Source organism: Halichoerus grypus, chromosome 14 (genome assembly GCF_964656455.1).
Source record: "Halichoerus grypus chromosome 14, mHalGry1.hap1.1, whole genome shotgun sequence".
NCBI lineage: Eukaryota > Metazoa > Chordata > Mammalia > Carnivora > Phocidae > Halichoerus > Halichoerus grypus.
Genome location: NC_135725.1, coordinates 44,829,686 through 44,852,530, shown reverse-complemented (window position 1 = coordinate 44,852,530; position 22,845 = coordinate 44,829,686). Strand labels below are relative to the sequence as shown.

At 41.8% G+C, this 22,845-nt stretch overlaps 1 protein-coding gene across 2 annotated transcripts in view; it reads right to left on the bottom strand.

The window, feature by feature from the left end:
• ADAMTSL1 (ADAMTS like 1) overlaps nt 1-22,845 on the bottom strand; it is a 904,085-nt gene that overhangs the window by 373,172 nt on the left and 508,068 nt on the right. Inside the window, exon 1 of one of the 2 annotated variants that reach the window (XM_078061267.1) lies at nt 12,509-12,684. The exons of the other annotated variant lie outside the window; for it this stretch is intronic. Within the exon in view, the coding sequence (XP_077917393.1) occupies nt 12,509-12,574 (66 nt within the window). The 5' untranslated portion in view covers nt 12,575-12,684. Of the gene's footprint in view, nt 1-12,508; nt 12,685-22,845 lie in introns of those variants that run through there. 2 annotated transcript variants of the gene reach the window in all.

Genomic DNA, 22,845 nt, shown 5'->3' with positions numbered 1-22,845 from the left:
AAAGCAGGGAGGCCTTGAATAAAATGGTTCACTCCTTCAACATTCATTCAGCACACATTGAAGCACCTAGCCAGTGCCAGGCTACGGGCTGTCTGCTGAGCCGTGGGAGCTAAAGAGCCCTAGCATGCAGCTGGGGCCTTAAGGACCTCTGAGGCCTCAAGATGTAAGGTGAAGGGAGGTCACGGTTTCATCCCCCTCTTTTCTACCCCTGCTGCCGCCTTCACGGGCCTCTCTCCAGGAGAGAAGCAACAGTCTTCTGCAGGCCTTTGGGCCAGGCCTCACCACTCCTTGTGGCGGCCACCGGTGTCTTCCAAAAGCACAAATTTGAGTCAACCCTCCTGGCCCTGGCCTGCAAGGCCCCGCATGAGCTGGTGATGCTCCAGCCATGGGAATTTACTCACGAATCCTATACCTCACCTCCTTCTTCCTTCCCCTGTGTTTCTGCCCACCCAGTTCCCTCTGCCTGAAATGCCCCCTTTCCTTCTTGTGTCTGCCTGATGAACTTCCACTGATCCCTTAAGACTCACTTTTGATGTCTCTTCTATTTTTTAAAGATTTTATTTATTTATTTATTTATTTATTTATTTATTTAGAGGGTAGGAGCAGGGGGAGGGGCAGAGGGAGAGAGAGAATCCCAAGCAGACTCCCCACTGAGCGTGGATCCAATGCGGGGCTCGATCCCAGGACTCTTGAGATCATGATCTGAGTCGAAATCAAGAGTTGGATGCTTAACCGGCTGAGCCACCCAGGCGCCCCTCGATGTCCTTCTTTCACGTCCCCCTCACTGACCCTCAAAGCCGAGTGCCTGTCTGCCTCGCACAGAGCCTGGGAACTACAGAGGATAAATGTCAGCATCCTTGCCCGGTTTCCTTCTTTGTGCTACCGCAGCACCTTATACCCTCCGCTCAGCCTCCGTCTTATCATTTTAGAATTTTGTCTAGAATCTGTGAGTTTTCGGGGGGTGGGGAGGGGAGGTAGTATGACTGTGTCTTGTTTATCTTTGTGTCCCAAGGAAAGTGTCTGGCACCCAGCAGGCCAGGCCATTAGAAAGTTTTCACTGGTACGAAGAATTAGAAAAGATAAATCAGGACACTGGTTAGCTTTCCATAAAGCTAAACGTGTTTAGTTAGATTTTCTTCTGAAAGTCTGTACTTGGCACTTCTGGCTTATTCCAAGAACCTTTAACTTCTTGCACCGCTGAGACGGCATGGCGGGGTTGGTACAGGAATGAACTCTGCCTGAGTTCGAATCTGCACTCCGCCGCTACTCACAGTGACGACCGCTCTGTGCCCTGTTGCCTCACCTGGAAAATGGGGACAATAATCGTAACCAGTCCATAAGATTGTTATGAGTGTTAGAAAATTAGATATGTATAAGTGTTTCTCACCCTGAAGCAAGCACTCTCCTCATTTATGAAGCTAAGGTAAGAGAGCTTTATTTTACTGATGTCTTTACTTAACAAAATAAAAAAAATTAGAAACGTTGTATTTGTTTCCTATACTTCCTACCTACCTGCAAACACACCTTTATTTACTTTTGAAATTTTAGTCGTCTGTGAAATCCCAAAGTCTGGGAACCATTGTTTTTGGTGATCTAGAACTGGAAAACGGACACAAAGCACTGGGTGGGTTTCTTAAAATCAAGATCCTGGAATCTAGGGGCAAAAGCGTCCCACTGATGTGAGTCCCAGCTCCACCAAACTGAACTTAGCCAGGGGGAACTGTCAGGGGTAAGAAGGGCTGCCTTGGATTCAGGCAGGTTGGGGCTGGTAACAGGGACACGACAAAAGTATCGGGAAATCAGAACCCCTCCTCACAGAGAGCTGAGAACATGCAGATTGGTCACCAGCGTGATGCCTCAAGATTCATAAAGTTCCTGCATACAAATGGTTTCCGCAGAGCAAGCCAAACCTTTTGAGGAAAAAATCTACTGTCATTAGTGCTCTCTGTGGCACTGATTGGCTTTTTATTCACCTTAATGAGAGCCTACTTTAAGCGTAGCTCTAACGTGGAGAAGACAGGTGTTTATGTATCAATAAACACAGAGATAAAGTATACCTGCATTAGGCTTATTTCAGTATGACTAAAAAAGAGGATTCCAGAAAGTAAAAAAAGCAGAACTCAAAGAAGTGACCTTAAATATAAATCTTTAGAGTTTTAGAATTTTTCCTACACATTCTTTCTTGAATCACAATAAATAATGAATTAATGTGTCTGTTTCTTTAGGCAGAGACCCCCCTTACATCAGCAATAGTTCAATACACAGTTTAAAGAAAATTATATCATGACAGCAACATAAAACCAGTGGAAAGTACTGGCCAATTAATTCCTGCCCTCCCTGCTCCCCATCTCAATCCTTTCTGACATTATATTGGGCAAGACCCATCTTTAGAACCATGTCTGTTTTGTTCAACACAGTAGACCCAGTACTTAGCACAGTGCCTGATACACAGCAGGCTCTAATGAATATGCTAATTTGCACCGAGGGAAGGGAAGGGACTAACATTTCTCGGTGACTTACTATGAGCAAGGTCCCACATGAAGTTATTTTCACATAGACATCACCAAATTTTTCACATTTTTCGTTGATACGGAAAGCAAGAGAAATGGAATCTACTGATAGGACACGGGTTTAGGGCAAGCGACAAGTCTTACAGACCCCATTCCCCATCTTTATTGCCAGGTTATCTCGACGTTTAATAACCAACGATGATCCTTAAGTTTTTACTCAAGATGATTTTCTGGCAGCTTCATTGATTCCTTGGTTTCTTCCGCTTATGACATTTCAACATTTCAACCCCTCTCTACCAAGGCCAGCTTGGCTGGCTCTTATTTAAAGGTCCCAGAAGATATAACAGAAAGAGAATGAAGTCTTTTTTTAAAGCAGTACAGACTCGGGGCCCCTGGGTGGCTCAATTGGTTAAGCAACTGACTCTTGATTTTGGCTCAGATCATGATTTTAGGGTCATGAGATCAAGGCCGGCGAGGAGCCCTGTGTTGGGCTCTGAGCTGAGCTCAGATTCCCTCTCTCCCTCTCTTCTGCCCCTCCTCCCCTAAAGCCCCACCTTGCGCTCTCTCACAACGAAACAAAAACGAGGGAGCACAGACTCAAAGAAAAGAGATCCAGATTCCAGGATCTGGATCCCACCTACTAGGTTTTCCTGGCAAATGTGTCTCAAATCTCTTTGCAAACATTTATATTTTACATTCCATTATTGGCAAAATGAAAGGGCCGGGATAGGTGATTAATTCATTTATTCAAACAACAAACTTACATCAAACACTTTGTATATATATATCAAACTCTTTGTCTGGTGTGGGGGGTATAAATATATCCAAGACAAAATTAAACCAAACTCCTGCCTTCAAAGAGATCCCAGTCAATTAAGGTCACATTTTATGCCATCTTAAAGATTTCTTTTAGTTCTAAAATGCTGTGTATTTATGTCCTGGGGATCCAAATATCAGTGAAACTCCCTCTGTAACGGTAATATCAAAGCATGTTTGTTACCTCAGACTGGCTAGAAGCCGCAAAGTCAGAATAAAAGTGTGTGGCACGTCAGGGAAATTATATTTGGTTTCAACGACAAACGGTTGTAACAACAATAATGAAAAAACAGACTATTTAAAAAAAAAACAACAAAAAACACCTTTCCCTGAAATCTCACTCCAGCACCTGAACAGTAGGGGTTCTTATTGTTTCCATTGTACTTTTTCATTTCTGGGTCTGCGGGTGAAGTACAATATTTGCACAATGCTCTGGCACACTTCATATGGTGACTGAGACGCCGCGGGCAGAGTAGGCTGAGAAACTGGACACCCTGCCATACCTTGCGATGGGAACCAAGTGAGGTATATTTATTTTATTGGACAGTTTGAATTTATTATAGGTTGCTCATAATTTCCTGTCTCATTTCTTTAGTGCTCTTGGAATTTATGTCAGGATGTCTTAGGTTATCATACTCTTTCCCTCTTTTGTCCCAACATTTATGCCAACAGACTGAATTGACTTAGAGAAAGTCCCCGGACAAAAATTGAAGGGGAAAATACCCAAAGCTTTAGTTGGAGAATGGCAGAAGCTTTGGAAAAAAACCTGAAAAAGCAATGAAGATGAAAATGGAAACTCTGTGAAAATTAATGTAGTGTAGAATTGGCCAACATACCACTTATTTCTTTAAACAAATAGAAGAAAGAACCCGCTTATGAGGTGCACCCAAATAATTCACAGGTGGTGAAACTATTAGAGTCTTGCAATTTCTTGCCTCAGAAGTGGAATAAATCTCCTATATTATAAATGGTGTATGCTCCCACATGTGATTTTTCTGCTAGTCCCTTTATTTCAACTGTCCCCCTTTCTGTGCACCAGGCCTTTTTGGTTTTATTATAATTAATTTGTTTTAGTAAGAATTGTAGAGAAAAATCTAGTGAAGCAGGAAGATGCAACCTATTAAAGCAAAAGCACTTACAGAAATATGATTCCAAATGGATTATGCTTGTTTTTTACATGGATTTTTTGGCTATTATAAAGTAAGCACAACGTAGTAGAAACTACATCAGATCGAAGTCTGCCAACATGATGCCCCAATCATAGTGGGGCAGAGGAAAACGCCGTAGCTGCTGGTCACCCCTAAAAAACGGTAATTCTCGCAATGATAAGAATTTGTTTTGAGGAAAGTTTCTCCCTAAGGAATTTATCTTAACTAAAAAACTCTTCTAGTGTGTTCTGTGACACAAATTGATATTCTGAACTATAGAAATTGGAAACAGGGCGCCTGGGTGGCTCAGTTGGTTGAGCGACTGCCTTCAGCTCGGGTCATGGTCCTGGAGTCCTGGGATCGAGTCCCGCATCGGGCTCCCTGCTCGGCGGAAAGTCTGCTTTTCCCTCTGACCCTCCCCCCCTCATGCTCTCTCTCTCTCGAATAAATAAATAAAATCTTTAAAAAAAAAAAAAAGAAATTGGAAACAAATTTTAATGTCTGAAGTTAAATACTGTCTGATAATATCCATAGAGATAATATATATCAATAATATAATTGATATATTATATCAATTTGCCGTAATTTGCATTTATACACGGATAGGATTAAACAGAAAGTGTCTACGCAGGTACAAAAGAGTTCCTTACAACATAAGCCAGCGTGTGGGGCAACTGAAAATAGTAATGCCCTTCACAGAACCATTCTCTACAGAAGAGTGTTCTGAAAAATTTTTAAAACTAACTCGACAACAAAATGTCCAGTGAACTACCAAGCTCCTCATTGCAAGGACTGTGTCTTTATCTTCCGAGGAGCTGGACTCTGTGTTGGGTATACAGTTGCTGACAGATAAATGCCATGAATGAAAGTAATCACTTGAAGTTTTATAATACTCTGGAGTTTCCACAACACTTCCACATTTAGTGCCGCCTTTGTCTCTCATGACATCCTGGGGAGTTAGGCGGGACGGGCAGCCGCAGCACCTGAACGAGGAGACAGCTGAAGCGAGTTCCGTGACTACAGAACAAGATCACAGAGGTGGAATCCTTGCTACGGCCCAGAGGGTTGTACTCTAAAACCAGGGCTCTTTCATGACACCTGAGGCGGCTGCAAGAAAAATGTATCAGAGATAGTTGCGACTAGGTATCCTCAAGATATGTGTTTCACTTTGTGCGTTGCTGTGTGAAACATTGGGGAATTTTGCCTTTATGAGTCTGACCCCTTCCTGTCACTTGTTCACTCCTTCATCTACTAACATTCTGTCTGGAGAGCAGCACTGGTGGTATGCCTCGGTTTCTGCTTCTCCATATCTCTTTCCGTTTTCTTGGCCTTCCCTTTGGGTCTGCATGGTTCTATGTCCTTGGCTGCGTTGGTTGGTCCTGCTCTGCTCCGGGAGATTCCAGCTGTTTATCGCAGCCCTGCGTCTCTTGGTTCTTTTTCCTGGTTTCTTACTGTGCCACTAATTCCTGGATTCTGTTTGAAAAAGGAGCATGGCCCCATTTTCCTATTTTTCCTGCAGTCTTTGTGGTGTGCTACTTACTGCATACCTGGAGCGTGTTAAGTACCCAGGGGTATGCAGTGAGTTGCACACCACAGAGATTAAACCATCATGAGGATGACATGGCATCTTCCCATTTCAATTTTTCCATATAATAAATGGAAAGTAGAATTAATACTGACTTATAAGTGAGTACTAGCATGCATGACATCTAAATTTCCAGCATGTCTTAATTTAAGAGATTTCCAGTATAACTTGCAACATCTTTCCTCAAAGGTAAACAAAAGTTTACAAAGGTTTATTTCTTGGTAGTGGGTAAATGAGCGTTCAGAAATGGAATTCTGTGAGAGTGGCAGTGTGGGGTTCTGCTCCAGGAAGTCATTCGGGGACGCAGGCCTTCCACTTGGTGGCTCTGTCATTCCCTGAGGCCTTGAAGTTCCCTACCAGAGTCTCTGCTTCCAGGAGGCAGGTAAAGAGAGACAGAATGCTGAGTGCTGGGAGGATTACATGGCAGATGTGAGTCCTAGAAGTGCCACCTGTCACTTCTAACTCTATTCCACTGACTAAAACTCAATCTCATTGCACCATCCAATCACAGAGAAGGCTGAGAAATACAGTTTATCTTTGCATCCAGTCATAAAAACAAATGACTTGGTGAGTCCATAGCGTTATCTCTGCCAAACTGAGACTTTATAGCTACCTTCCAGTTTTATAAGACTGTGCCAAATACAAGTATCATTTTCTTCCTGAGGGCAAATTTCATAAAAGGAAAAATATTTGGGATCCAAATGGGTTAAACAAGACACGAAACATGCAAAATTCATTCTACTTATCAACAGCAAAAGGGATTGTTACTCACTTGTTGTCCATTGTATGAATGTACATGTTTAAGAAAGAGAAAAGAGAAACAAAATATTTATCTTCTCTTTAGTATTCATTAGGTTGTTGACTTGGTCTTACCCAAGCCAGAATTAGTGAAATGCTTCACAGGTAAAATGGATGTTCACATTTTCCCTTCCTGTTTGTACTTTACCATCTTCTCAACTTTTCTTGCCAAGTCATTCTTACCCATCCTTTTATTCATCCATTCAACAACATTCACTGAGATCTAATTACCAGGCATCCTGACAGGTGGGAGGGATGAGTCACTCCTGCTGTCACCCACAATTTCGTGGAGTGGACAGGAAGCACAGTAGGAGAAGTACAATGACAGAGATAAATGCAAGGGAGCCCAAGAACTAGAAGAAATGACATCTTAACATATAGTAGATTACAGTTTTCTGTGCCTCGGACCAACAATTACTAAATGTTATCCATACATCGGGAGGATTTGGGGTGGGGGTGTCAAACAGACATTATGGTATTTCTTCTAGAGAAGGTTGCAGTAGTTCATGAGAAAAGATATATGTCCATGACTGAGATAGAGACCATTAGTAAATGTAGGAAAATATCCACGCTAATTTATAAACACCGAGCCTCTGGAAAACCAACAAATAGCAAGCCAGAGGTCACTGGTGGCTACAGACCACTACCATCGGGACAGCTTCTTGACTGACATGGCCAGAAAATTCCTAACTGCCCTCCACATGCTGGGTGCTCCAGTTAGCTAAATCCCCGGGAGGGGAAACCACAACAGTTAAGCTTTATTCAATGTAGGTTTTAATCTTGAAGTTCGGGAATTGGGGAGAATTAGTCATTTATTTTCGAGCTCATGGAAAGAAGGGGTTGATAGCAACAGCTTACCCCAGTTAGCAGGCAGGCTCCCCACACAGCTGTGCTGGCCTATTTCACTTAGGATCCTTTAGGACTGACATCACCTCTGGTATGCCAGTCCTAAGCCGCTCATGAGCCAGTACTGCCAGTCAAGCCAAAATTCAACCACATGGCATGGTTTTTATGATGGACACAGAAAATGACATGAACTTGTCTCATTCTGGTGAAAACACAAAGTTGGAAGCCAGCTCTCTAGAAGAAGAAAATTAGTAAAAACAGCAAGCCTGAAAAACTTGATTTAGACACATTTTCCTGTGATTATCTCAACGCACTTAACTGGTAGGTTATTCATGATGATTCAAGGAATGCTCTCTCTCAAGAAAAGACGAGGGCACTCATGCTAGGCGAGGTCACTTCTGGGTTGCTCTACTCATGAGACCACAAGAAACAGGAGAATATGCAGAATGAGGGAAGGGTACAGTGAAACCACGAGATGTGAGAAACTTAAATAATTAGACCTAGAACCTGAGCTAGACATATTAAAAGCAGAGTTGTCACTTGACCAGAGAAGCTGGACTATACACATGAAGGAAACGCCACGTATGTGGAGAATTAGTGAGCCCGGTAGTAGCTTCTGTGAGTCCTTTCCTCCCTGAAGTTAGTTCACAAATAGCCCTGAAGTCTGTGTGTAAAAGGCACTCTATTAGGTGCTGCACAAAATGCAAACATTCAGAGGACACTATATTTTTCCCGAAAGAGTCTAAAATTATATTTTGATCAAACTATAATAAAGGGGAGAACCAAATGACCAGACCGTGTCTCCTCCAAACAATTCCTGTGCAAAATGCAACAACACAAATGGGGTTTTTTGTTTTTTTGTTTTGTTTTGTTTTAAATGAGTAACAGGTACAGTGGTTAACCACACTTTACTGATTAAAACTATACAAACACTGACCTTAATTTTGTTATTATTTGAACTTTGTGCGGCATCTGAGTTTGAGGACTAGCTTATGCCTGGATGTGCTAGAGGACCGCTTTCCACCTTATTCATACACATTAGTAAAGCAGAATCAATATGTGTTAGCACTCCTATAAATGCACAAACAAATATGTTCACGAGTTCATTTTCTCTCTTTTTCTCCAAAGTTTTTAATATCCATGTGGTCTTTCAAGGAAAACTTCCCTGGTGTAACAGAATTCTTTGGTAGTTCACTAGTGACCACTATTGGACATACTTCCCTCCATTTATATGAAGCGATAACACTGGTTCATATAAAAATAAGAAGGGGGCCAGAAAGTGGTCCTGAACAGACTGAAACACTACAAACAGGAGTTCGGGGAAGGAAAACTGTAGCTGACCATGTCTAGACAAGAATTCATGAAAACATGAAGAAAATAATGTATAAATAAATGCCTCGCTATGTTCTGTAGATTCGGGTGAAAAATCCTTCAACTTGATTTAAAGACAATCTAGGCAGGAGAATAAGAAATAGATGTAGAGTGAACAGTTATAGAAAGGTACACACGTGGACACACACCACACTCATTGCAGCAGCCCACAATTTGCTGTAAATAAGGGATTTAACATTCATTCCACAAGCTAATGGTGCTTTTCGCCATCCAAGATAGATCCACTTAGATAATAGTGGAGGACAGTGCCAGAGCGACCGAAGGGAATGGGCTATTGTGTTTGACTAGTTTCCATGTATAAATTAGTGCAGAAGAGAAAAAGAAATTCAACAGAAAAACACATGTACTTTATTATAATTCTGAGTGTTACTCTTGCAACTCCCACAATAGCAGGCGAAAAAGCTTAAAACCACTTAAAAGAAACAAAAAGCAAATGCAAATTTGATTAAATGCCTTTCTGACAAGAAGTGATTTGACTTCAAGTTTGGATGGACACATATGTCAATGGCCGGTCATGGTTTTTGCCACATTCCTTTTGAGCTACACAGTTGGGACAAAGGAGGGAGAATGAAAGAGGAGAACAGGGTGGGAAGAGCGGGGAAGGTGGGTGATGTGACTTCATCTGACCCGAATATCAGGATGAAATCTCTTGATCGGAATATCCCGTTGTGTGTCGAGAATACAAAAGAAGTCTGTGATATATGAGCTTTGCAGGAAAATATGATACAACAGACACGGGGACCTCATTCTTTCAGGAAGCATGCTCCAAGGGGAAAGGATTTTCACAAAACTGAGGGTGAACAATATTCGATATTCGCACACCCTCAAGAACCAAGCCATAATACAGATGATGCGGCTGTCGGTGATAATGAACGCTGTTTTGGAGTAGAAACCGGACTCACCACTAAACAAACAGGATGTTTTCCAATTAAGTTAAAGGGATCTTCAAAAGTTACATAAATTAATTCTAAGAGTAGATAGACTCTTCTAATGTTTAAAATGGTTATGGGAAAAACAAGCCAACTAGTTCAATTTTTCCATCCAGACCGAAGGTTGAGCTGACACCGTCACACTTCTAGGTCTAAGTCAACTGCTGATGAGGCTCCAGGTCACTTTCTTTTAGGCCCATCATTTAATTTTGGTTATGGAGCCAAAGGGGGCAGTGCATGAGCCAATGTAACAAATGCCCATAACATTGTACGTCACTTTAGTGGTCAAGATGAGGCAAAAACCCTAAATGTCTCCAACAAAGACTGGGGACCAACTTACGTCATTGCTTCCATCACTGCTAAACATTTTACAACCATAGTACAAAGCAACCAAGTTATTTTCTCTCCATTATTTTACCTTTGCTTTCAAATATAAGCTTGTTTCCCTATCTGCGAAATAGGTTTAAAAATGCCTGTTTGCAAGATGATTGTGCAGATTCCTTGTAATGCTTTTCAAACAACTGGTCTGGTGTTTGGTACATTCAGACCCACAATCTGTGGAAGGTATTACCAATGCTGTTATTACTCCGCACAGGGATATCTCTTGGCGTTCACCAGTTAGTTCTTGTGATTCTCAGAATCCCAATTTGTCTAAATACAGACCTAAACCAAACCTGGGTTTGATTTCATTTTATCCTCAGAATACAATTATTGTGATTTAAACAAAGTATGTTTTGTGTTTTAAATCTGATATAAACAAACACTTCTTTTTTTTCCACATAAGTCTAATTATATGCTCAAATACCGATACGAACATTCAAGATATCAAAGAGGGATATAATGCAGTTACCAAATGGGTAGCACAACAGTCTATCCGTGAATGGGACAGTTTTGCCAAAACATAATGAGATCATATTTCCATATGAAGATACCGAAAAAGCAATGTGTACTGGTAATTGGCTTTATGATGCAATTAAATGGGGGAAATAACACACACTTTTTAAAAAAATCACAAAGAAGGAAAGATGAGGCAAACTAATGGTGTGTATATAAGTAACACGTCCCATATGGAAAAAATGAGACACCTTTCATAAATTGCTTGCTCCCCTGGTCATAAAGCACACCTAAACATTCTGCTTTTCATATTCCTCCCAACAGCTAAAACTTAGTCTATTCCTGCTTAAAATTCAGTTTGCCTTTAAGTGTCTTTGAAAATCTGAAAATATACTTCTATATTTATAGCATTTGCAGTGCAGCATTATAATTTCTTGGCTACAATGATGCAAATAAGAAGTGGGAATGTATAAAATATTTAAACACTGTCTGATTACTCTATCTGATGAATCTTTGTGGAGTTCTTCAATTTGTACCAAATGGCTTGCTTCCTTTCTTCAAAATTATAGCGCAGATCAAATTTGTCAGAGTCTAATCAGAACAAAACATCCCTTTAGCATCAACGAATCAGTGCAAACTATACGTTCGTTACGTTTTTACATTGCTCCCTTCTTGCCTTATTACCTTCTGAGCGAGGGTTGGCATGCCGTAAATGTGACAAGGAGAGCTACAATCACGCTTGTTTGGAATCGGTGTGTGCAAATTTTGGAATCGAACCTTCAGATGAGGTTTATGAAGCTGCCTGCCCAGAACACTCTGGTTTAAAAAAATGTGCATTGCTATTAATATTTTGAGTGTAGATTTTTTTTGGACAGTCCATGTTCATTTTCTGCCCATAAAACCAAGTATGAGTCACAACGGAACATTTACTTTGAGTCAAAAATGCAGTGTGTGCTGATGTTCTAGAGCAGAGCATCTTATCACTGTGACTATGGAAAGCAGCCGCACAAAAAAGGCAGCCTTTTCTTCTTCTTTCAAAGCAGATCTGAGATCAAAGACCCTAATCCTCGATTCATAAATACTAGCATTAACTTGTATCCATAGAGGACTTACAGTAATTACGAGCTGTAATCTGGGTTGGCTGCAAACAGGCTCTCGTTCCCTCTTTTACCTGGTCCCCTAGCACGTGTGCAGAGAGGAAGAGGATTCATAAAAGGCAGTGGGGGAAAGCCCCTTAAAGCCCATCCTTCAAAAATTCCAGGAACACCCCAGTGAGTGAGTTTGATTTCAGGACGTCTGTTACCCAAATTCCAAGCATACACACCACCATTTATCCGGTCCGCAGCTCACGGAACTCTATGCAGCATACCCTAAAGCTCGAGTCTCGATATGATTATATACCTCTCACTCTCCCACAAAGTCGATCAGACTTTATTTTGCTTGGGAAGCTGGGGTTAAAGTTCTGAAAGAAGTTTTTCCTTTTTTTTTTTTTTTTTTAAATCGTGTAAATTATATTACCTGGTGTTTGAAGATCAAGATACACACACACACACACACACACACACACACACACGGACACACAGACACACTACCACAACAGCACCCGGACTAAGTGGCAAGAGCAACGTATTGAAATGAAAAGGCATTTACCAGGAGCAGGAAAGCCAGAAAGAGGAGCGGTGTGCCAGGAGTTGCCCGACGACGGCAGCATTCCATGCTTGGATCCTTGCCGGAATCCGAATCGGACACTGAATAAGCGGCTAAGTGCCCTTCTGCCTGCTGTCACATCCAGTACTGGTGCTAACACTCCAGCCCTGCCTATCAGCTTCCATCAGCCCCGCTCACATTTCCTGACCGAGGGTGGGTGGGTGGGTGGATGGGTGGGGGGTAAGCTGAATGGAATCTCTCTCGGAGCAGGCAGCCAGCCAATCAGGCTCCTGCTAATCAGACATGCTGAATAACAAAGCCGGGGGACAGAGAAAGTGTAACAGTGTGAGCAAAAGAGGGTGAACGGGACGAAAAAGAAAGGAGAGCAGAGCGCGCCGGCTGCAGCGAGAAGAGAAATGCAAAAGATGCCGAGCTGCCAAAGATGAAGCAAAGCCCTCTCCTTTTAACTAACCTGGTTGGTTCTTTGTGGGATACCTTTCTGTTGGCCATTTGCTTGTGCGGGTGCCTGTTGCTTTGTAAAGTACAGTAGCTCCCTGTGACTTTGTATTGTTCCATTCAGGAGAGAAACTTAATCCCTGTCAATATATAACATATGCCATAAAGGGAAAGAACCATAGACAAAAACTGACTTAATGTGCCGTTTAAACGTGTTCTGTACAACCGCTTTATTCCTTTTCCGTCAAGTTCCTCTATTTTCTCCCTTGACTTGGAAAAGGGAGGCTCTATAAGTTTTCGGAAGTTCCTTACTAAACCTAAATGGTGACATAAGTTAACTTCGGGTATTAATGACTTGATCTGTGGGGGGCGGCGCGGGGGAGCAAGTTGCTTCTTTGTAAAGTGACAATTTAAAATATCTAAGGTTTACTACAGTAAAGGTACAATTAGAAATTTAGATCCCTCTGGTTTCAAAAAAAAAAAAGCCCTTTAACAAAGACTGGGATAAGTGGGGCTGAAATTTGGGGTTGAGGAAACGCCTGGTTTTGACACACTGCCAACTCTCAACTATCTGCTTTGGCAGCAGGAGGGAAAGAAAGGATGAATTAAATCCTCAGTTAATCCCCAAACCTTTTAACCAACCGTCTCAGCCTCCTCCTTATCCAAGTCCTTTATCAAAGCAGCTACAACACAGCAGCAGAAAGGGCTGAAGTGAGTCTACCTCCTCTTCCCTTCTACTGTTGCAAGAGGCTTGGACGGGAGAGGCTCAGGAGGAAGTAAGTGCTAATGAGCAATGAAATGAGGACAAGGCCAGGAACAGCAAAGAGAAGGTCAGAAAGCTTCTATGTCTGGCTAATCCACCGGCAATCAAGATTTGACTCTACCAGAGGAGGATTTTATTACAGCTTTAGGACAGTGTCAAGTGTCAAACAGGGACATCTTTCCCCTTATCTGCTAAAAAAATCATTGAGTGTTTGAAAGAATGAAATAGCAAACTTGACCTTCCATTTCCATAGCTGTGTCACCAGGAAGTTTTTCCTTTGTAGACTTCCCGATAGCCCAGAAGTACACATGGTGGAGGTAGAAGACGTTCCTCTCGTTAATAAGAAATACTGACAACAGTCGGGAAACACACACAACTATGGAAAACCTGATCAAGCCATAATGGGCATGTGAACACAGGCAGGTCTGCCCATATACATACCTGCAGCACTGCTTCTCAGAAAGGTGAAGAAAAGCAGCTTGTTCAACGTCAGGTTACTTACTTCACATGGTCTATCAATTAAAGACAGAAGAGCTTTAAAATTCCCATTTTCAACCTGTTAGAAAAGTCAGAAGCATAGGAGGATCCACCTTGCCCTCAACCTTAAGTCAGGCCCTCAACCTTCCGTTCAATGCCCAGAGGACGCCCACCACAATATCTCCTGCTTCTGGTCCCAGGGCTCCTAGCATCTCCTTTCCTGTTGGGGATGCCCAGGGAAACTAGGAAAAGCAATTGTATGGTCAAACAGTACACAGTGCAGGGCAAACTCCAAGCTCACTGTAATTTTAGAAATGGGAGAACAAAATCAAGTTGGGGGAGGGTGATTGGGGTAAGTTTTGGGGATGAGCTAATTTCGATAATTACCGAAGTTTATGTCATCTCTGACGGCTGCAAATGGTTTTACACCCACAATCTCATTTGACCTTTATGACTATTCTTGTGAAGTCAGTTAAGTACTCACCCAATTTTATATACGTGGAAGCTGAAGCTCAGAGGGCTTAATTGACTTGCCTTGGGCCCCACTGGCTAGAACTGGCCTTTGAATAGGACCTTCTGACCCTGAATCACTCTTCTCTCGTATACGCATATCTACATATGTGTGTGCGTATATCTTCCTATCTCTCCGTGTGTGTGCATACACCTGCCCACCCACACGCACACTTTCAGATGCTGGCCGCGCTGTCATACGGGTGGGATGGCGATGCCTACAGTGAAGGTAAAGGGGCAGAAGGCAGGCTACCCAGGTTTTAGTCTGGGTCTATGGTACCTGACAGTGGAACGTATCTTATTTTAATCTACAGTTTCTCTGTCTCCCACCTTTGTCATTTCTTTTTTTTTTTTAAAGATTTTATTTACTTATTTGACAGAGAGAGACACAGTGAGAGAGGGAGGACAAGCAGGGGGAGCGGGAGAAGCAGGCTTCCCGGGGAGCAGGGAGCCCGATGCGGGGCTCGATCCCAGGACCCTGGGATCATGACCTGAGCCGAAGGCAGACACTTAACGACTGAGCCACCCAGGTGCCCCCCACCTTTGTCATTTCTAAGACTTTTTCTAGTGCCAAGGAAAAATAACAGAAAATCCGAGGTCATCTAGATCCTTACCCACGGCAGCCCTGGGGAATGCCCCTTACAGCCTGGGAGCAGGGCGTTGGCCAAGCTCCTTCTCCCTCTTCAGGTATCTACATTAAAGCCGCCTGCCAGGGTCTGAGTAGCGGGAGTCACCACAGCTGCCATAATACTGGTTACTGGCTCCCTGTGCAATAGATTAGGTGACATGAAAGCAGAAGCAAGAGACAGAGTGTCAGGGCTGTCTGAAGCATCATTCCAAATGGTATGGATTTAACAATACTTAATTTAAAAAACACCAGCTTGGACAGGAGCAAGCTGTTAACATTCAGTGTACTTTATGGCAGGAAAGAGTGAGCTAAACTCTCAGAATTTCTCTCCCTGGGGAGAATGCATTACAGCATTCACGCCAGAGCCACCTGTCTCTTCCTGAGGTTGGGCCTCCTTGCTTGGCCCTCCAGTGGCAGTCCCTGGAGTGGAGAGGGCAGAGAGCCTTCTGGAAAGAATGCAGGGGTGGGGGGGCCTTGACGAGCTGAGCAGGACCTTATCTCCCCTCTTGCAGGAGGTGGTAATGACAGTGCCTGAACCTTACTATCCTCATAGGCATGCGTGGAAGTTGTTTAATTTCCCTGGCTAATTCTGAAAATTAAGAAGAGGAAAACATGGTGTGGGGATGCATAAGGTAAAACTACAGGAAGCCCACTGCTACTCTCAGGGGCAGAGCTGGAATTGGATCTCTCCAGTTCACCTAATATCCATTTAACACCAAAGCGATTGGAACGTTCGTTACAGCTCCCAAATCATCTTTCACGCGGGACCTCATGTGACATGAGCAGAAATTCTGTAAGGTAGCGAGTGGTTATTATCCTCAATTTATAGTTAGCAAAACTGGTGCTCTTATATGGTAAGTGGATTCATCAACATTACTTATCAGCAGGTGGGAATTTGGAGCTATATCTAAGGTCTTCCACCTGGACAACTCCCCCAGAGACGTTGACTGATGAAAATAGCTGCATTTACTGAGAGTCTCCCGTGTGCCGGGCACTGTACTAAGTACTTTATTATTTCATATAATCCTCACAACAACCCGACGGGGGAGGTACTTTTATTATCTTCAAATGGATGTGATTTATGGTTGATTAGCAGTCAACATTTGTCCCAGCTAGTACCTTCTTGAGACGCAGAAGCCAGAAACCTAGAAACTACATTTCCCAGGCTCCCTTGCAGATAGGGTACCAGATGTATTTTAGATCTGGCTGCCCAGGAGTGCGCCCATAAGGTTTAAAAGAAGAAATGAGGCAGAGACCACGCTTTGCTTTCTCTGCTTGTTAAAATAGCCTAGAGCAATGCAGTTTACCTGCAACCATCCCAACTTGTCACTACCTTTGTGGGTGACTAGAGGCAAGTTTCCATGCAGTATATCAGCCGGATCAGAGAGGGTGGGCAGCCATGTTGCAGACCTTGCATTTCCAGTCAGCTGGTGGTTTACTGGTTATTGAAGAGGCAGAGCTCCTGTGGTGATCTGTTACTGCAGAGTAGCATGGAAGTCTTCAGAAAGCTCCAACTAGAGTCTTTTTTTGTTGTCAATTCTAACTTCTAGTGAGTTAGTTAATTCCGTTATAATATAGCACTTTCTACTTCAATTAGCAGGAGGAAATTCAATTCTATGAAACAGAATCCTTGACTGATATATCCCCTTTACCAGAGGAGAAAACTGAGGCATGGAGAAGTCAATAATTTTCCAAGATCACATATCCACGAGGGGGAAGGGCCAGGATCTCAGGGGCCATCGGTGTTCTGAATCACTAAGCTCCACTACCTCTTTGTAGAGCAGAGGGCTGTGGGAGTTCAGAGAAGGGAGAGATTATTGCTAGTTTGAGGACTCAGTAAGGAGGACCGGAATGGAAGAAGCAGAAATTGAAAAACACCTTGAGATATACAGAGACTTTTAAGAGATGCTAAGGAAGGCGGAAAAGCTTTGCAGGTGAGGAGGACAGGGTAAGCAGAGAGAAAGCAGGAACATGTAAGGCCAAGGCTTTTACTCACCCTGACCCACTATTTTAGGCTGCTTAAAAAGGAAGAAAAAAGTTTTTTAATTCTTTGTCTCACAATCTCAAATCATATCCTCAGCGATCTATCTCTCCCTATAAAGTGTCTAGGCCTGCATGTTACATAGGGAAGGAACTCAGCAGATTTTAAAATTTGATTTGATTCATCTTGAGTTGCCTAAAGCCCTAAGAGCCTCAGCTTACATTTCTTTTTATTGCCTACAATGTTTAATTCAGGGCTTCTCACACTGTAGATACTCAGAACGTGTGACCCTGACCAGTAGCAGAGAGGGATTCTGGAGGCTACTTAGTGCAGTGGAAAGAACCCAGATTTTGGAACCAGAGAGTTCAAATTCTAGCCATTCCCCTTATTACCGGGAGGGCTTTAAGGATATAAATTGCTGAAAGTCACTGAGCCCAGTTTTTTGTCTGTTTTGGTTTTAAGCGGTTATATGACAAGAATGATGGTCAGCACCACAGAGCAGCTGCTGGCAGTGGGGCGAAGGGTTTGCAGAGCATAGCTCAGTACAAGGTAAGAGATGAATTAATATTACCAAGCTAGTTGGTGGGCATATGAGTATCCACTGTACATGTCTTTCAAACTTTCTGGGTGTTTGAAAATTCTAATCAAATCCCGGGGAAAAAAAGCATTATCATAATTTAGATTCTAATTCTAGGACTCTCTTCCCCTGCCCCGAGCAAGCAAACAAACATACAAACTCATAACAGAGCACTGAACCACATGGGGAGGATAGGATTATTCACCACTTCCAAACTGGTGGTCCTTCTTCCTCCCTTTTCTACATTGCTGGGGCTGTGTCCTTGATCACAGAGGTTTGTTACTGAATTAGATTCAACAAACACTCACTGAGCACCTACTGTGTGCAATGCTTGATAAATATTGTGGAAGCAGATAAACCATCTCTTGTAGCCTTTTTTGACACAGAGAGACACCAGTGTAATTGCTGAGGTTTGAATTATGGTTGTAATATCCATATGTTAAACCCAAGTATAATATATAAATCTGGGGCCCTTGGTTCTTAGTTCAGTACTATTTCCATGACATCATTCTTCACAGATAAAATAATTATCCCGGAGCCAGACAATAAGGCGAAGGAGTGTTAACAGATTTATAGACAATACAGAGAAAGGAGTGGAAGTACAAGGCAAAAGCCAAATTCCTCAGCTTGGCATTCAAGGACCTCCCTGATCAGCTTCTGGTCCCAGGATAATAGAAAGTCATGCTCCAGCCCAATTGAAATACCTGATATTACCCCAACGCTCCAAGTACTTCCACTTCTGTGTATTTGTTCATCCTGTCCCTTCTGCCTGGAAGGTCCTCCCTGCCATTCCTGTCTTGCTCAAATCCTTGTTAACCTTTAAGGTATAGCTCAGAGAAATTGGCACTAGATAAATACTTGTCAAATTGACATGTGAGTTGATGAACATATGCTATGTGTACCAGATATGGTGTCAGGAAAAAAAGAAAAGAGGAAACAAAAGCAAGCAGGAGAATTGCAAAAGAACACCTGGTCTCCGAAAACTAAGTGAAAATGTAGACTAAAGGTAAAATAAAATTTTAATTTCAGAATAGCAGTTAAACCACGGAAAATCAGAGTCCTCTTCCTCTAAAATAAAATAGATCATCATGTAGTCTTCAATTTTATTCCTGTTGTATGCTGGTTATATTTGCTCATACCAGCTAGATGAATGGCCTCTCTATTAAGTCAGAAAGATTCTCTCATATCACAATTATAAACATAGTCAAAGAAGTATCAAAAACTACCAAATAAAGGAATGCTGAAAAAGAACCTATAATTAAAAATAATTTATAGTATAGTTTATTTTTCAAGTTTCTGAAAAGGACATGGAGTTTGTGGGTAAAGTTGGATGTTTTATCTTTCCTACTTCAAATGTGGTGAGCCTTTCTTTTTTTTATTTAAAATCAATTAACATATAGTGTATTATTAGTTTTAGAGGTAGAGTTTAGTGATTCATCAGTTGCATATAACACCCAGTGCTCATTACATCACGTGCCCTCCTCGATGCCCGTCATCCAGTTACCCCATCCCCCCTCCCACCTCCCCTCCAGCAACCCTCAGTTTGTTTCCTATAGTTAAGAGTCTCTTATGGTTTGTCTCCCTCTCTGATTTTGTCTTATTTTATTTTTGCCTCCCTTCCCCTATGTTCATCTGTTTTGTTTCTTAAATTCCACATATGAGTGAAATTACATATTTGTCTTCCTCTGGCTTATTTCGCTTAGCATAATACCCTCTAGTTCCATCCACATCATTGCAAATGGCAAGATTTCATTTTTTTGATGGCTGACTAGTATTCCAGTGTGTGTGTGTGTGTGTGTGTGTGTGTGTGTGTGTGTGTGTACACCACCTCTTTTTTTATCTACTCATCTGTCGCTGGACATCTGGGCTCTTTCCACAGTTTGGTTATTGTGGACATTGCTGCTATAAACATCGGGGTGCAGGTGCCCCTTTGAATCACTATGTTTGTATCCTGTGGTTGGCCTTTCTTTTGAAAATACTTTATGAAGGAATTTGGATCTTGGTAAATATGGCAAAAAGAGAAAACATTATATTGGGTAACAACATAGGGAATTGAATACAAGCCAACAACAACAAAAAGTTACCCATCAGCAGGTGCCCTGTGGGGGAAATATGGAGTGCAATTGGAAGAAATAGGTAAAAGAATCCAGAGATTTATCTTTTTTACACACGCATTTCCTAGAAGTTAAAATCCCACATTGGTTTCCCAGCACAGAAACTAGTAGTTACAGACAGTGTAGGATTCCAAGGATAAAGGAGAGAACCCCCATTCCTTAGATATGACTGTAGGGTGGGAGCTAATCACAAAAGCCTTTGGGAGCAGCTGGAGGAGAAATGAGTCCTAGCTTTGAGGTTTCTTGCATTTAAGGCTAGCAAGATACATTTGCTGCCTGTCACTTGATCATACCTCTAGGAGGACTGTAGGTGGGGGCATGACTGGGGTGCGCAAAATAAAGAGGCGGTAAGGTCCAAGGCTCACTACTTTGAGGATTTGGGCAAGGTCTCTTTTAGAGAGGCACATTCTTGTCTGAATGGTCAAAGAGGCCTAGCTTTTGGTTTGTGAGTTCGGTTACATATTTTCCCTTGGCCACTACCCCCGCCCCACCTCACCCTCTATGTCCCCATTCTTTCCTAGCACTCAGACTCTGATAAAAAAATGCTCTTGTCAGCCTCAGATGGCCTTGTAAGTAGAATGTTTACTGTAACCATATGCATCTACTTTTTCTCTCAATACATTGGTTTTTAAGGTCACGCCTACATGTTATGGGACAAAAATTTTAAATAGCATACCTGTGGCAGAAATATTAGCTACCTCTCGATATGTGTTACTATTTCGCTGCCTTGCTAACAAACATACATGCCCAACCAGAATAGAGACATTTCCTGGCCTTCCTTGCAGCTATCTGTGACCATGTGACAAGATTCTCACTAAGGAAATATAAGTAAATATAAAAAAATATATATAATATAAAAAATATATATATATAAATATATAAGGAAATATAAGTAAATAAAAAAAAAAAAAAGGTAGTGGATGTAATTCCAAGTAATGTCCTTAAAAAGAGGGGCATACCCTGCTTTACCCTTTCCTCCTCTGTCTGATGGGAATGATGATGTGAAGACTGGAAGCCATCTTGGACCATGAGGTAATCTGGAGGTGATACTATGCACCAGAAAAAGGGCCCCTGGCTGCCTGAAACTCTGGAGTATCATCGTGCTCCTAGACTGCCTACCTTCATACTTTCATGAGAGAAAGAAATGTGTTTAATACATGTATGTTTTAACATAATATCCTGGTGGCAGGATTATGCAAAACTACTAAATAAATAGGCCAAGCTGTATAGTCTTCTGTCAGCTTAGGATCTATAAACAAACATCATTTCTCTGGCTTTGACTAATGGCCACTATAGAAATGTGTATATGTAACACTCCTGAGATCTAAAATTATCTAGGACAATTTTGCTTATGTAGTTCAGTTATATAAGAATCCCCCTGGCAAATCCTTAGAATTATGGTCAAATACAGGGGCACCTGGGTGGCTCAGTCGGTTAAGTGTCTGCCTTCAGCGCAGGTCATGATCCCAGGGTCCTGGGATCGAGCCCCGCATCGGGCTCCCTGCTCCGCGGGAAGCCTGCTTCTCCCTCTCCTACTCCCCCTGCTTGTGTTCCCTCTCTCGCTGTGTCTCTCTCTGTCAAATAAATAAACAAAATCTTAAAAAAAAAAAAAAGAATTATGGTCAAATACAAAAAGCATGTCTTTGATAGGTGCATATGTTTCACTTTTTAGATAATGAGAGCTATATAACTCCCTGAGTTTCTATCTTTGTTTTGGCTACTAGGAATCTCAGAACAAAAGTTTGTGCTCAATAGTTAGATCTTTCCTCAGCCTATGGTTTTAAAAAATTTCATCACTCTTCCTTGATTTTTATATTCTGTTATTCCATGTAAGTGGTTTGGTATTTTTTGCATTGCAATTTTACTTTAAACAACATTTTGATTTGTTTGGAAGAAGGTGGGGTATAAGGATTTAAAATAAAACATTGTGATTGTGAAAAGGAAGCCATCTATGGAGCACTTCGAAAGAAATGATGGAATAAGAGAGTGATTTCATGCTGATGAAAACAATGTTTTTCTTTATCCTTAAACTCATTTTTGTCGCCTCTATGATTTATCAAACTTTCCAAGGCTATCCTACCCTTTCTAAGGTTCACATTTTGTTATCTTTAGTTATTTGGAAAAACTTCAAAATTATTTAAGAAAATTTATTCACACTGGATTATTATTTCTTATATGTTACTTCCACTGGTAGAATGCCATTCAAATGGAAAAATTTGTTCCCCCGTAATCAAATTTAATACCTTAGTAGAATTCATAAAATACTACTACATTTCATTTGTACAGGTTCCATTAATCTAATTTCTGATATAGCTGAAATGGTTTTCTCTTGAAGCTACTATTACAGATGATATATATGGGGGAGGGGTTGGCAATGTCCTGAGTCACCTGACATATGGGACAATGTACTATTTCCATCTGGTTCTAGTTACCTAAGTTGCTCAAAGCCTCAAGTTAGTGAAGCCTGGGGTCATGAGGGCACTTTTGCCATATACTGTACAAATATATTACTGGTCTTAAGAAGCCTGGGAAGGAGAGTTAATGCATCAACTGCAAATCATTACCACCATCAAAAGAACAACAGCAAACTACTCAAACGTTAGACTGTCAGCCTTGAAGGCAGTTTTTGTGTCTTGTCTGTTCATTCCCAACTTTTGGCATAGCTACCTGGCATACGGGAGGAATCCACTAAGTACTTGTTGAATGTACAAATTATAAAAGCACAAGCTTGATTCCTCAAAAAAATTAAACAGAATTATCATAGGATCCAGCAACGCAACTTCGGAATATATACCCCAAAGAAATGAAAACAGAGACTCAACCAGATATCTGTA